Source organism: Acipenser ruthenus, chromosome 26, assembly GCF_902713425.1.
Source record: "Acipenser ruthenus chromosome 26, fAciRut3.2 maternal haplotype, whole genome shotgun sequence".
In the NCBI taxonomy this organism is placed as follows: Eukaryota; Metazoa; Chordata; class Actinopteri; order Acipenseriformes; family Acipenseridae; genus Acipenser; species Acipenser ruthenus.
In genome coordinates, this window is record NC_081214.1 from 20,197,311 (window position 1) to 20,213,140 (window position 15,830).

General features: G+C 39.5%; 1 protein-coding gene across 1 annotated transcript; it reads right to left on the reverse strand.

Moving 5' to 3' along the window:
* Nucleotides 1-10,517: 10,517 nt before the first annotated feature.
* On the reverse strand, nt 10,518-15,447 carry LOC117411956 (charged multivesicular body protein 1b). The gene is made up of 9 exons (XM_034019846.3): nt 15,362-15,447; nt 15,213-15,260; nt 14,298-14,395; nt 13,445-13,591; nt 12,832-12,900; nt 12,264-12,371; nt 11,880-11,923; nt 11,649-11,721; nt 10,518-11,383 (listed from the first exon to the last, which is right to left on the reverse strand). Exons 2-9 carry the CDS (start codon nt 15,226-15,228, stop codon nt 11,339-11,341), a joined length of 600 nt encoding a protein of 199 aa, XP_033875737.2. The 5' UTR covers nt 15,229-15,260; nt 15,362-15,447; the 3' UTR covers nt 10,518-11,338.
* Nucleotides 15,448-15,830: the final 383 nt, after the last annotated feature.

The window sequence follows — 15,830 nt, forward strand, 5'->3', positions numbered from 1 at the left end:
CATAAAAAAGGCTGCTGTTTCTGAAGACATTTAGCAGTAAAATGATTATTGAAATCCAAATAAACAAAGGTCCACTCTTCTGGCCTCACTCGCAGCTGACCCTCTGAGATGTGCTATTTTGTTTGAAAGGGGATGCCAGCGTTTAGCAGTAGACACATGCCAATCACCTGGCAGCTGAGGAAAATATGCTCTGTGTACAGACAGAAGGCCCGTTGTCCAGGGCGCAATGTGTGAGGATTGATTCACAAGATGTGCTGCACTGCCCAGGGCTGAAAACACAAACCAGGGGACTCTCATGGGCTGAGTTACAGGCAAAATCCCACTGGCAGCAGCTCTGAAACCTGCAGTGGAATGACTGAGCTCAGGGGTTCTCTTAAAAATAATAATAAACACACATTTCAAAGTTGTATAGTACGGCTTGTGTTGTATGAGAAAAACAAGATTTTAAATTATTTTTTGGGGGAGGTGAGTCAACTTTTTAAAACGTTTTAATATATATATATATAGATTTTGTTGTTGTTTTTAAATACATGTGAAAATGAAATAGCTCAGCATTTATTTTGCAACACTTTTTTAATTGCATCGCCATTACCAAAAACTATTACAAAATTACTGTTTTAGTTGTACTACTGTCACTCAGAAGCTGCAAATAAGCTTTATATAGTAAAACCCAAGTATCCTATTATATAGCCACAATTAAATACTACTGAAACTACTTTAATATTACAGGTATGGTTGGTGGTATAAGTTATGTACTACTAGTAAGTGTTGAATTCAGGATTTACTGGAGAAAATACCATACTGCTTAATTTGAATGCTAATATTTTGCAAAAAGAAACTCATTATAACATCACCTTTTTGACTTCCCAAATCACCCTCAAAGCAGTGGCATTGCAAGGACAGTGACTCTGTAAGGTCCATTTGCCACCTTGAGTCAATCATGCTGTGGTCTGTTTATGGTTTTGTTTCTTCAGGGTATACACTGGGATTATAATGGTATGTTTATGGTAACTCTGGAACTAAATGGGAAATGGTAGTGTTCTTCCATGCCTGGTTCCATACTCCATACTGAACCTACTGATACTCCTTTCAGTCGCCTTTGTTTGTACCTGATTAGTCAGATGCAAGGTTTACATGGGCTGTATTTTTTCTGCAAACTCAATAAAAAAAGGTTAGTTATTGGGTCAGCTTATAGGATGTGAGTGAACTGTGTACATTTAAAGTAAAACCAGCTGCCAGTGAAAGTGAATTTTACCTGGCTGGTAAAGTGAAAGGCAGTGCAGTTTTACAGATTATTTGGACCTGATTCCCTGAAGAGTTCTGTTCAGCTTTATTCTGCAACTACAGCTCTTTCCTTTGTAAAATGTAAACCTTATCCTTCTGTTTTGCTGCTGAACATATGGTCTTTGTTGACAGCCCCCAGTTGGCCAAAGTTGTGTTGTTTGTTGTTGTTGGTGTATGCATTTGTAAAAACACAGAATACAGGTATAAACAAGAATGATGGCACGCTACTTCATTACAAACAAGCTTGTTTGCATTCTCTACAGGTAGTTTTTTTTAGGAGCAGGCACACAAACTTCAACTCTCCACCCTGATACTGGGTATGATTACCATCTGCAAGCCTGCATGGCTCACCTGGTAAAGGCATGACAGCACAGTGTGCAGGGTGAGTCATCCAGCCGCAGGAGTGTCCTGACTGTGTGAAGTGTGGTCTTCGCAGGGGATTCCACTGGAAGCGTTGCATTGGTCTGCCGGGTCCATAGATTCGGGAGACACAATTGGCTGGGACATAAGTGATGGAACGTAATTGGACATTCTAAATGGGAGAAAACGGAGAGTAAATACATTTGGCACACTAAATCTACATACTCTGCTGCAGCTTGGGAAAGCAAAAAAAAAAAAAAAACAACAGGAAAAAAAAAGATTTGTTTTTACAATAAAAATTAAGATAGAAAATACCAGTACTAGAGATTTAGAAATTAAAAAGCTAGGTAAATCCTATTAAAAATGATTAAAATCAGGCTCAACCTAATATCAGAGCTGGAAATCTTATTGACTCCACATGGGCCTGTCTAGTCCATTGAGCAGCCCCCAGGTCTGCAGAAAATCTGCGAACAAGTGAACGTCCTGAAAGGTTAAGTGGTGGTTTGGCAGAGCTGTGCCCTGTGACTGGACTCCTCTGGAGCCTGCATTGAATTACAGGCTTTGGGGGCAAACGGTTCAAGTAACCCAATAGGAAACTGCCAGAACATGTGGCCTGGAGCCGTGCAGCTGTATCAAGCACAGCCGCGCAGCCTAAGTGTGCCTTTATTTATGTAGGCTGAGTTTCACTGCTTGTGGAAATTAAAACATCCTTCGGTTCATTCAGTACAGCCATGGTGATGTAATAAATGAGTCTCTCCGTGAGTGAAGCAGCCAGAGTTCTGTGTGTAAGCCTCAGATAACTTGCTCCTTATAGTTTAATTTTTGGGACCATCTGCAAACATTTGGATATCCATAAAGCTATTAGCATGAGGAATTGCACACATTTTTTTTTTGCACATTTCCATTTTTTCATGCAGAAAATTATCCATCGGTTGTCCAAAGCACTCTCAAACAGCACCAGCCCAACTTCAATACAAACACTCAGAATGATTACATAATAAATAAAAAAATAATAATTTTGTGCATATCTGGGTAATTATGCTTTGTAGGAAATATTCATTGTAATAATCAAACAATCATCAGCAGCATGTACAGTAAGCTAGTATGTAAAGTTTGACCTTTGTTCTGATTATTTCAGGTTGTTGTACAGCTGCCACTGGGGATTCACAATTTTACACAAGATTTCTTTCATCAGCATTGCAGCTGAATAATGCCCTACAGACAATCCAGTGGTATAGGAATTTAAAGACAGATGGCCAATGGAATTAATAGCTGTTTTTTAATCTATATAAAGAAAAAATCAGGGGGGGGGGGGGGGGGGGTGGTCCAAACAATGACAGACAAACAGACTTGCATACAGATAAAGCAGAAGGATAGATAGATAGGTAGATAGATGTGCCCCCTCTTTCTCACCCTGTGTCCCCTTTAATTAGCCCCCTAGAAGCTGTGAGTCCCTCTGGGGCTTCAGCGTTTTATTTTCCAGCAGACTAAGTTCACGTAACACCTCCCAACTTTCCAGCAAATTAATTCTGCCGGTGTGAAAGGGAAGTGAAGTGTAGAGTAAGCTGTCAGCAAGTCTCTGGGATCCAACAAAGACCAGCAAATGCTTTCCACATTCTAGCCCTGATTGTCAATCAGCAGGCAGCAAAGGCTATCCCTGCACTGCTGGCTCCTATTCAGGGCTCTGATCTCTTCCACAGGTCTCGCTCTCAACGCACCTTTCAGCAGAGGGGAGTGAAGGGGGCTGAGACCCCACAGTGTGCTTGCTGGCTAGCACAGGGATTTTTGTGTTCTGGGACTTGGGCAAGATTACATCTCTTAATAAACTCCTGAGTAATGTTGAGAAGAAAAAAACCCTCTCCAATGTATACCACACTAGTAGCTACTTCAGTCTGAGTGATAAGCTCTTAAAGCAGTCAAAGCGGAAGTTCATTGGATAGAAGCGCTGAATACACATCGCAGGGCATAGGCTAGCTTGAGGTTTAATAGATTATGTCACAAGGTTATGTCTCGTAGCAATTCATTAAAAATTAATTCATTAAAAATTTGAACCTTTTGGGTAAACGTTTTATGGTATGTTTCTATTTTGCAGTAAGTAAAAAGAATTGTTGTGCAAGGTGTATAATTGTTAAGAAACACTCCTGGGTCAGAAACAACAAACTTGACAGGGAAAATGATCATCTGGCAAACCAAACCCAGAGGTGTTCTATCCCTTTGTCACACTCAGAGAAAACAGGATTTGATTGTCATTGATTGGCACTCAGTTGTGTGGATGATGGTAAATGAGGGCGAGGCATCTTTTCCTGTTGTATAACACACTTAACAGGTTCTATTCTGTTTTATTTAATATCTGCCAACAGAAAAAACATGTTAAAGGGAACTGCCAAATGTTCAAATGTTCTGTTTGCGACAGGTTCTTTCTTCCCTACGGGCTACAGACATGACATTTACAAAGATTCTTATTGAGAACGTTTGTGGAACTCAGGACGGCTTTCTTAAGAGATATCCCATATCAGGTGGCAAACAGAGGAATACCTCAAATAAATAAAGAGGAGCTCCATGAATGATTTACTGCTCCCTTTCTCTCACAGCTCCACTGATGCCCTGCACCCACTTTTATGTGCTGGCCTGGGTCAGGCAGGCGAGGATAGGTTTCACTCTGGCTGCCTCTCCCATGTGCTGCTGTCATTCCACCCTCCCTTTCTCTGACTTACAGGATGTATATATGGGGGCCTCATCCCCTGCAAGACGTTAATTGATTTCAGGGAGCACCTCCTCTCACACACACACACACACACACATTCACCCCTTTTGGGTTCAGCTGGTTTTAAACAGATCACCCACTAAGCCTGCTGTGCACTGTCAACGGTAATTCAATTAGAGCTGCAGAAGTGTGACTAACTGACCCGCGTCAAGCACTTTACCATATGCCTGTCCCCTGTAGGAACTCTCATTATAGAAAGCGGATTCTTTCACTCAAGAATATGGGCACTTCCTATCCCAGCAGTATGACGTGACTGACTAATGGGCTGACTGGTCTTCCAGTGACTACTGTTCCACAGTGGTGAAAGTGGCTGGTCATGCTTTGTGTGTCTTTGCAGGTTAGTCAATTGAAGTAAACTCCAGCCCTCCAGCATTTTCCTTTTTTTGTTTTAAAGTTTCAGTATTAAAAATGATTGGATGTGATGCACAGGGTGGTCATTTATTACCAGCAGCAATAAATAGGGCAGCAGTGTGGAGTAGTGGTTAGGGCTCTGGACTCTTGACCGGAGGGTTGTGGGTTCAATCCCTGGTGGGTGACACTGCTGCTGTACCCTTGAGCAAGGTACTTTACTTAGATTGCTCCAATAAAAACTCAACTGTATAAAATGGTAATTGTATGTAAAAATAATGTGTAAAAAAAATGTAATTGTATGTAAAAATAATGTGATATCTTGTAAAAATAATGTGATATCTTGTAACAATTGTAAGTCACCCTGGATAAGGGCGTCTGCTAAGAAATAAATAATAATAATAACAATACCAACAACTACAGTACAGCACAGCCACACATCATGAGTCCAGATCATCCCTAAGCCCCAACACCACCATGCCCCACACACCAACCATGGTAGTATTCTGGCTGATGGATTAGATCCAGATCATTTCCAAACTCCCACTCTATGTGTTGTGTTTCTGACTGATGAAGCAGGTCCAGGTCATTGCTAAACTCCAGGTGAAGGGGCTCAGGTTGCCAGGGCGCTGGTTGATAGAATCTCCAAATACATCATTAGCACAGTTAGATGACCCATCATACTGATAAAGTAATGTAGATAGATCCTGTCCACACATTCTTAAACAGCCTTTCACCACCACTGCATCATGCTGGCAGATGAGATGCCAGATGGAAGAGACCTTTCAAATATTACAGCCTTACTGGATCAAACAAAATAACAAGAAATTGCTTAAAAATAAATAAATAAATATGCTTCTTAAACTTCTGTGTGATCAACAAATCATATTTTCGACATGCGTTGATCACGCATTATTTAGGTAGTGGGTGGTTAGAAATGGCCAATAAAAGTGTAGTATCAATCCCAGATGGGGGGACACTGCTGCTGTACCCTTGAGCAAGGTGCTTTACCTAGATTGCTCCAGTAAAAACTCAACTGTATAAATGGGTAATTGTATGTAATAATAATGTGTAAAAAATAATGTAATTGTATGTAAAAATAATGTGATATCTTGAAACAATTGTAAGTCGCCCTGGATAAGGGCTTCTGCTAAGAAATAAATAATAGTATACTGCAGGCACAAGGTAGTAACACTTAATGCAGAAAGCTCCCACAATTATTTAACTGTAACATGCTTTATAAAACTATAGGCAATAAAACTTAGGGCAATAGAATAATTTTGTCAGCCATTGTAAATTTACCATAATTTAGACAGGATATGAACTTGTCATCTTCTAAGCGATGACCCCAATAAAACATGTTTTGCGGTTTCTTAACAAAGCTGCAAAATTTTAAAATTATCTCCCTTCTCTGAGCTGTGACTTGGGTAGCTGCAAATCATCCCCAGCAATACAAATGTGAGTCTCTGTTAAGTGAATCAGATAGTAAAAACATGAGCGGTGCTCGTAACTGGATCAGGCAGCGCTGTCGAGAGATGGGTTGAAACCGGAGAGATGATGGTTTGATGTGGAATCCATCTTCTTGGTGCAGATTTTAACTGATTGGGGCAGCTGCTCCGAAACCCATTAACACATCCACGAGGAAGCGATCCCTGTTCCCGCTATGATTCTTTTTTTGAAGCACGGGCATGTGCGGAGGCCCCGTGAAATCGATGCTCGCGAGCCTGAGCGATTGGACACACAGCCTCATTCACAGACTGGAACCGATCCTGAATGCTTCCTGAGTCAGAGTGGGTCTCTCTCCAGACAGTTCCTATGCTTTTATATTTTACAAATTGAATATCTCAAACATAATTGGAAAAAAAACAGCCAGCCAACCCCTGTGAAACCTATCTTTACCACACAACTATAGTCCATTAGGCTTTGGAAAACCCAATTATGAAATTGTTATGTTAGGAGATTGCAATCAGTACCATATTGAAAATTCCTTGTCAATCACTTGTTTAATAACATTTTTGTTTTATTAAAAACTATTAGAAAAAAAGCCCCTTGAATAACAAATACAGATACTGTTGTAAACTTTACACACTTAAAGCATTGTGATATTGAAGTTTGATTTTAGTGCACATTCATTATGATAACATGGCTAGGATTATAGGTCAAGGTTTCTGATTAGTGACAGTCTAAGTGTATACGTGTCTAAATATCTATCCATACATATTATATGAGTATTACACTGTGTTACTATGGATAACAGATACTGTGTTGTCTTTTTGTTAACATGATTTGTGAGGTCAAACAAAGTCATATAATTCTGTACAATAACACTCTAAGGAAATCATTGCATGCATATAGGAGGCAAGCAGGGCTAGCCATCTTACCTGTAGTTAAGAAACCTTCACAGGGGAAGGCAGGAGCTGCTCTGGGGTTTCTTGTTCAAAGTTACTGTCTAGGGGCAGGGTGGATCAGTGATTTTGCAATAGAAAAAGGTGGCTGTTACGAAACCAGTTGATTCTCAGAGCTCCATATTAAATACATCTTAGTTGGCCAGTTCTTATTAGATTGGGTCTACATCATAAAAAGCAGTATATGGAAAGCTCTCACAGTTTCTTCCAAAAGGTACACTGGTGAAGGCATTAGAGGAGACTTTTACTTTAAACATTGGCTAGGCTGTGTTACTTTGCTTTACTTTGTTTTAACCCCCCCCCCCCCCCCCCCCTTTGAACAATCTTCCTGGATTCACAGCCGAGTCGCGTAAAGAAAACTGGCCGGAATTTTACGAATACACTTGGAATTGTTTTCTGATTACCCATAAGAAAGACCCTTGAGAGCAGTGATTATCTCTCAATCACCACTGCCCCTCCCATGTGTGCCATAATTGAAGACACTGGAAGGAATTAGGGATCGAACCTCCTAAATAATTTTATTTATTATCCCAGTAATGGCCTAACAATATTTATAATGGGACCTTATGTCTAAGCCAGGCTTTTCCTGAGTCCATTTGAAACAGCCATGTGATTTTAATTGAGTTTGACTTTTTTCTTTTTGAGGGAAAGGTCGAGCTAAGCCCTGTACAGATTCATCCATCTCAACAAGAGCCACAATGGTGCAATTGGCACTAGAAATTGGTTACAGATGGCACAGATAAGGCTTTTCCTTTATTGAAATGGTAATGACGGGATGGCATGCGATTGACGAGAGCCGCTTCCTACACAGGTGAGACATTTGACCCCTCACATGTTTCTTGTGGAGGATTGAAGAGGGAAGAGGAGGAGGCAGGCTGGATTAAAAATGAGAGCAGAGACCGAGAATGTAGGCTCTAATCACAATGAGAGCTGAGGGCTGGGAGGCAATGTGGTCTAGTTGTTAGAGCTGAAGTATCAGTCAAAGTGACAGTTTTATGTTCTTCACAACATCAGAAAATGCATTTGGGTGCAAAGATAAATCGGTCCCAATGTGTCCTAGTGGTTAGAGTGGAGAATTAGCTAAGACTGGAACATGAATATCTTTGTTCTTCCTTTAACAATATACAGCTGTGTTCAATGTGCATTATACAAAATTATAGCATTTTAGAACATAAATCATTGTTATGCATACTATTAAATATAGGTTGCACTGCATTTTCTAATATATAATGGATAATAAAGAAAACTGTACTGTTACTATAATTCCACAGCTAAAAACTATACTACTTTATACTGTAGGAAACTAACTCTATTACCATTATATTAATAATACTGCTATAAATAGAATAATACAACAGTCCTACTACAGTATATTTGACTTCAGTCCCTATTGAAAATGACCATTGCTTGCTCTCCTGTTGTATAGATTTCTTTCAGTTTAGTGTCATGATTAATGCTGTTTAAAGAAGAGCATAGAATTGACTAACAACCTCTTAACACCAGGTGTGCAAACAAGCCTTGTTTCTCTGGCAAACTTGAACTTGTGTCCAAGCAGAGATGCCAGCTTGTTTTTTCAACATGATCCTATTGATGTTTCTAAGATTTTACAGTTGGAATACTTGAAAGGAAATGCCTAATTGTGACAAAGAAAATAGGACTGAAATGAGGACATAAAGAAAAATGTTTAGGTAGACTGGAACGGGGAACTGCACAAAATGTCTGGGAGTTGTAATTAGTTAAATCTACACTGGCCAAAGCTGGCAGTGCTACTTGTTTAGCTCAGTGGTAGCATTCCCATTTTATGTGGCCTGGAACGCAACTTCCATTTCAATTAGTGGTTACTCCTCTCAATTAGTCACTTTTAAAGATGTACAAAAAATCCAGAACCATCTTACCTTTTAACAGAAACCTTAAAATGTTCTTTAAAATAAATACATGTAGCACAATAGCTATGTACAAATATAAAATCCTATTATAATCACATCAAAACTAGAACAACAGAAAAGGGGGAAGGTATTTTGACTTTTTTTCTTCTACACTGTTATCTTTCTTCCTTGGCTGCTTGAGTATGATCTGGGGGAGGTTTGACAGAGTTTTCAAGCAGTTGTCGTAAGGTACAATGCATTTCAAAGCTAAATGCAGAAGGTTCTGAATGGGTATGTTTTTTGCTCTGAGCTCGCTTCAGGAAGGAACAGGAAAATCCTTCTTGGCTTGACATGAGTGGATCTTTTTAACTACAGGGTTAGCTGTTCTGTCACACATCTCTTGCAATGGAGGGATGGGCTACACCAGAGCTTTGAAACTCAGCGTGTGAAGAATGCCGCCAGGCCCTGAACAGCCAAGAACAGTTTATCCCCCTCATGTAGTTAGCTTAAGAAACTGGAAACAATAAATGAAGACAGAAAAGATACAGACAGTACTCTGATTGGAAACCCTTGGTCAGACGGCACTAGTGTTTTGTCAGAAATGCATAGTAGGAACCAGAAACAAAAATGTAAAAGCCATCCATGTCTTACTAATTATTAGAAGCAATTATTACATATTGATTGCAGACTCCCTTTGTAGAGGGAGAACCAGCTGGAAAGAGCATCTGGAAGGAACGTGACCTTGACTTCCAACTTGCTAATTAGCACACGAGTAAATAAGTGGCCACTTTCATGCCACATGCCACGACAGCCCATCCTCACCATCTCTACATCAAGCACAGCTCTTTGTTCAGGGTTGCTCATTCACAAGCACAAACCAGCCATGTGAAATGTAATTGAGGCAGGGGGTTGTAACACTGCAGGCAGATCAGTCTGCCCAGTACTTCAGAACAACGAGACTTACAGGAATGTGAAATAATAATATATAAATATTTTTTCAAACAGTAAACCAATGAAAACTCTATTGTAGATACACAGGTCTATTGGTTGGCCATATGCTGTGACAACCCCCCCACCCCCTCCCAAATCCCTGAAGAGGTATGTGTCCCTGTGGATCTGATGCTTTCTGCTCTTTATCATTTCATGTTGATAGTGGAGATCTTCTTCAAAACAAATCATGGTTGAGTAGCCATGGGCATAGGCTACTGGGCCCTTAATGACCATTGATGGTGGTCCTACAATCTTGGTTCTTTCACTAAATTTTACACTGCTGTGATTTTTGTCCACACTACCACAGGCAGCAGAGGGTAGTAGTTTGGAGATACAATAAGGAGCTTCCCATGGCACTTCAACTAATTTATGTAAGTCAAATGCAGTAACAAGGTTAAAAGACAAGAATATGGAAAACTACAGTTTTTTTCTACATTTTTTTTTTTTTTTTATAATTAAAGTTCAGATTGCCAGTATAATAGACCAGACCTTTGACAGAAATTTTGATAAATGATCTTTATTCTCACATGAAAGCCAGAATCCAGAACAACATTTACATGTTACAAAATTATTGTTTTACCTCTGCAAATCCTAACTAAATCATCCAGATAAAAGGTACACAGAAACAGAACAAAAAAAAAGTATGAAGAGCAGGGAAAATCCCACAATCAAACGGACCAACAAATATATTATATATCAATTGTTTTGTTTTGTTTTTGCTTGCATTTTAAAATCAAATATGCCAGTATTACACACTTTGTACACGCAAGCATTACAAAAGGCAAATACAATCTAAATGTAATATTGTGAATTGGATTAAGCCCATTGGGAGTTGCTTTTTGGGGGGTGTACTTTTCATTCACTCGGATTTAGCCCTTCGGTAATGTATTCAGAGGCAAACATCTCGTCTCCACTTTGGGTTTAACGAGTCATGAATTCTTCCTTCAACACTTAGCTGAGCAGCAGATACGGTATGGCAACAGGTTCTCTCTTTGTTGGCAACTTTTGTTGACAGTGACACTCCAGGAACCATGTTTCTACCAAGTAAGAATATCCTGCAATGTTTTTTACAGTCCTGGATCAGAACACACTGTAGATACACTGTACAAAAAGCAAAATGGACAAAAAGTAGCTTCACACCCTAAAGGGTAATATGAAATGGGCTGCGTACACGAGAGAAAGGGGCTACCATGAGGTAGCAGAGAGAGAGTGAGAGTGAGAGAGGCCTGTATAGTACAATAGTTTAATAATGTTCCACTCCCATTTACACCAGAATGGATGTGCTATGAGAAGCCAGTTCAGCCAGGCCAGAGCTCCATCGTTTACACCTGATCTCGCAGGCGTGCCAGTCTCTGGGAGAGTTCATCCTAAAAAGAATATATATAAACGTGGAATGAAAAAAGCGCCGCATCGTTCCAGGACACCATTGGGTCACCTGTCTAATGGTTGTATTTTCCTGGTTAAGGATATCTAAAAAGCCGAGAGAAATGTGATTTTTTTTCCACCCGATTTTAAGGTTCCCCTGTCTTGTAACACATTTGCAGTCGTCTGAAGTGATTGTCAGCAAATATTAGAGGAGAATATTTCTTTCACATGGGCGTGCTTACACATCAACAACCATTAAATGCTTACCTGCTCTGCTGAAGCTACACTAGTACCAACTGAACCAGTCTGGCCCTGGGGAAGTTCCATGTTCAAATCCAACCTGCATTAATTTAAAAAAATTATTATATTCAACCAGAATGCTGTTCTTCATCCTCCATACAGGAGAGAAGAGGTTCTACTATTGCTGTCTTCAAAGCTACTGTTTTATATTGGTGATTAACTTGTGTATAAAACACATCAGAGTACAAAAGCACTTACCCGGCTTCATCTGCCAACTCCTGCATAAGTGTGTCCACTTGATTCTGAAACATTGAAAATGTGGTTTAAAAAACTGAAGATTCTATCAATAGAACTGCAGAGGTGTTGAGATTTTTACAGTTTAAATTTACTTAACTATTTTTCTCAACCTGTGTTATTTGAGTTGTAGTATAGCTTTTCTGTCACATCCAGTACGTGTCTATTAGAAAGCACCACGACAGATCTCCAACACAGTAAATGTTTAGAAGAGAAGTTATGAAGCAGGACTGACACTAGAGGGAGATATTTCATTATTAAAGTCCTATTTTGTGATGCTACATCAAGCATACTCCAATTATTCTGATGATGATGATAATGGTTTCTTTGGGAGGTTCACTTCCTCACCTGTGGTGTTGTCAGTGTTGTAGTGCTGCTCATAGTGTCCTCCATGTGTGCAGTCTGTACGTCTAGCGTCTCAAACTGCCGCTCAAACTTATCCATCAGGGCAGAGATCTGCATAGGGAAACACAATCTGGGTTACACACAGAAGATGCCAGCTATAGAAATTACAGTTACTACTGTGTAACTGTCTCACAGCCTGGAGTATATTTTTGACAGTAATTTATTTGTATATATTTGGCTATATTCATGTAAGCAAACTAGTTAGAAACATACTTACAGTACCCTACTGAATTAACGTTTGGCCAAACAGCACTGTATATTTTACTATGATGTAACTTCTGTAGTTTAAACAAAAAAAGCAAACACAATAAAATCTAAAGACTCATCAGTAAGCTGGTCACAGCCCTTGCTGTTGGAGAACGAATGCAGTTATGTTTTCAGCTTCATTATCAGGTGTCAAATGGAGAAGCTATTTCCTGTTGCTACAGCAACCACTGTCAATGTTTAGACTGCACAAACCTTACAGCATGGCAAAAGTAAATTGTTATATCCCAATTGGTCGCAGTCCTACCTTTTCAAGGTTCATGCTCTTCAGTGTGGAATCCATGGACTTAACAACTCCTGCCATCGATTTGGTTACCTGGAACATAAAACAGGCAATGAGGACAAGTGTTACTAACTACACTGTGTTAGTAATAAACAACGAAAACCTGTACTGGGTCTATGTGCTGCTTTTATGAATTAAACCACTAGAATCTATGTGGGGCCTGTGGATTTTTCCATCCAATAGCCCTGATGGCCCTCTAAACGTTTAGAATTATGCTTTTAACTGCTGACAAAAACATATAGGTCAGATATGGGTGTTACATGCTTCTGCTTGGGGTTTACATAGCAGTAAGTGTAAAGTGTAATCCATTTATTTCATAACCAATATTTCTATTCCTTAATTAAAGGTTGTACACACACACACACATACATGTAGCAGTCATGTATACAAAGTGAGGAAGGGTTTCTTAGGATGGCTTTTCTGATTTGGTACAAACATCCCCAATATGTTCGATTCAACGTGTCTAATAGTAAAGTTCAAACGTATAGGAAATTAAATGGAAACTACAGTAGCAGCCCTCGTTCCCTCACTCTCTCTCCGCAGTTCTACCTGGCTTCAGGGTCGTGGCTCTGCTCACCTTGTTCATGGTCACTGCTGTCTGCACCCTCGCTGCCACCGCGTCCACTCGCGCACTCATCCGCAGGAAGTTGATGGACTGGTTCTTTTGCCGGATGGCATTTTCAGCGTGTATCCTAGCAACCTCTGTGTTGCCTTTCTGAATAGCCTATAAAAGGAAAGGAAAAAACATTGAGAATTGCATTATTAGTATTTAAAGGGAATCACACATCTGGATTTTCTGTACCTACCAGTATTTCATTACTGGTTTCATCTACTTGTGAAATTTGGTAAACTGGAAATTCAATTCTTTGAAATAAGAATAAAATAGCCAGCGACAGAACTACCAACTCCCACTATATATCTGTCTGATGTAATTTCATGTTTCACTACACAACCTTAACTTGTTACCAATAAACTGTTGTTAATAAGACACAAATGTATCAAACTTCTATCCAATGTGACTACCCATTCCCATCCCAATTAAATTTACAGCAAGAGAACTGCCCTAACCTGGCACTTTAGTCACTTACGTGTGCACTGGTATAGGTGTACAATCTGATGTACCCTTCATACAAAGTGACAAGTGAGATTGCAAACATATTGTGAAACAAATGATACAACTCTCCCAGAAGGTCTCTAAAATAGAATTGAATTCGAATTGCTAATTGACCCAAACCTTTAACAAATATAATATATATATATATATATATATATATATATATATATATATATATATATATATATATATATGTTAATGGTAATGTCAACATTTGATGCCACAAATTCAGGGTTTTCCAGGTAAAATAATGTAGTTGATGCATCTCCAGATCTGATTCTTGGTATCCCTGAAAGAGATCTTTCAGTACACTTACCTTCTTAACCTTCAGCTTTTCTGCCTTTTCTTCTTTGTCGCATCTCTTGGAATTTCGAGACAGCTCCTTTGCAGCGAACTTCAGGTTAAACAACTGCTCTGTAATCGGAGGGTTAAGGAAGAGGCCAGCAAGTATTGCGTTTCCATTGTTATACCCACTATCAGTCCTCCATCCAGGAGTCGTACTATGGCATCAAGATTTGAAATATGACATCATCTAGATTATAATGCTTGTGACTGACACTGACGCAATCACTTGCGAATTGCATAGGATCCACTGGGATGGACCACCCAATAAATAGTCACAGGGAGTGTCACATCGGCGGAAGCTTAGCGCTGCCAGGAATAGAACAGGTATCACATGACCAAACGAAATGAAAACAATCAAACAGATTCAACATCTAGTGTTTCTAGTTAAAACAATGGCCGTTTTTAGTACAGTCAGATCATGATTCACGTCGCTTATTAATATTGCTAGTGTAGTAGGACTACCGCCATCATAGAAACGTAAACACAATCACATTCCAACATGATCGCAGTGAGAAACCACCTAAGCCACCCTACAGAAAACTGAGCGCACTGTCCCATTGTGTATTACAGAATTGCAATCTAAGTGATGAATGTTTTTGTAACTATCCTATGTGCTGCTACTGTTATGTATGTGAAAGTCAATGTTTGATTTTTAAGTTAATTTACGTACTGGAAAAGTACGCGCCGCTTTTCCTTCTGTATTCGTGCTGGACAAACGAAACGGGTTATCCAAGCAGAGTTTATTAAAAAATAAAGTGTTGTTTAATCCTTTATGAAATGGAATTACCTTATCACAGCACAGGCCTGCATCCATAATTACCCGTTCTACCTTCCTGATTTACACACATACTGTAACAACCTTTCATCTTCACCAAAACAAGGATACTGTCCATATTCGACATGTTGGGTGTTCCACAGCGCTCCGACAATTAAGCTAAAAAGAAAAAGAAAAAATTAATAAAAATGTACAAATACACCTATAATAATTCCAATGACGTCCGCGGTGTTTACAGCACTAGAGAACTTCCTGCTTACTTTATTTGTTATTCTCCGGCTGCTTCCGTCTTCACGGGGTGACATCAGCGTCATGCTTTCTGTAGGCGGGTTCTCTGTGAAGACGTCACAAAGCGTGATTATCCCAAGTCTAGGACGCGCTTGGTAGGCGGGTGCGCGCCTACACTAAATTCCTTACTATTTTAACCCCCCATTTGTTATCTTTTGTAATAACATTTCTTCGTTTTGTTCTAGCTGTCAGTTGTGCTATGTCAGGAAAAGCACACGTTTGTATTTGTGGTTATGTCTGTCTGAACATAGCTTTTAATCATTCCACTGCCCAAATGAATGAGTGAATAGAAAGACTGATAGTTATCACAATACCGTTTCTGCACTTCAGAAGATCCCAGCATTCTTTCAGTCGAATCTGTCTTGTTCTTCTTGTTCAAGAAGATGAACATGAAATCAATTCATATACTGTACATCGTCATGATGTGATTGAAGGGGTTAT

What these genes read in the sequence shown, in the direction of transcription:
- LOC117411956 (XM_034019846.3), bottom strand. An exon ending in AAAAGCTGAAGGTTAAGAAG is followed by an intron (nt 13,592 to 14,297) that starts GTAAGTGTACTG and finishes TTCCTTTTATAG; the next exon opens with GCTATTCAGAAAGGCAACAC. An exon ending in CAGCAGTGACCATGAACAAG is followed by an intron (nt 12,901 to 13,444) that starts GTGAGCAGAGCC and finishes TTTATGTTCCAG; the next exon opens with GTAACCAAATCGATGGCAGG.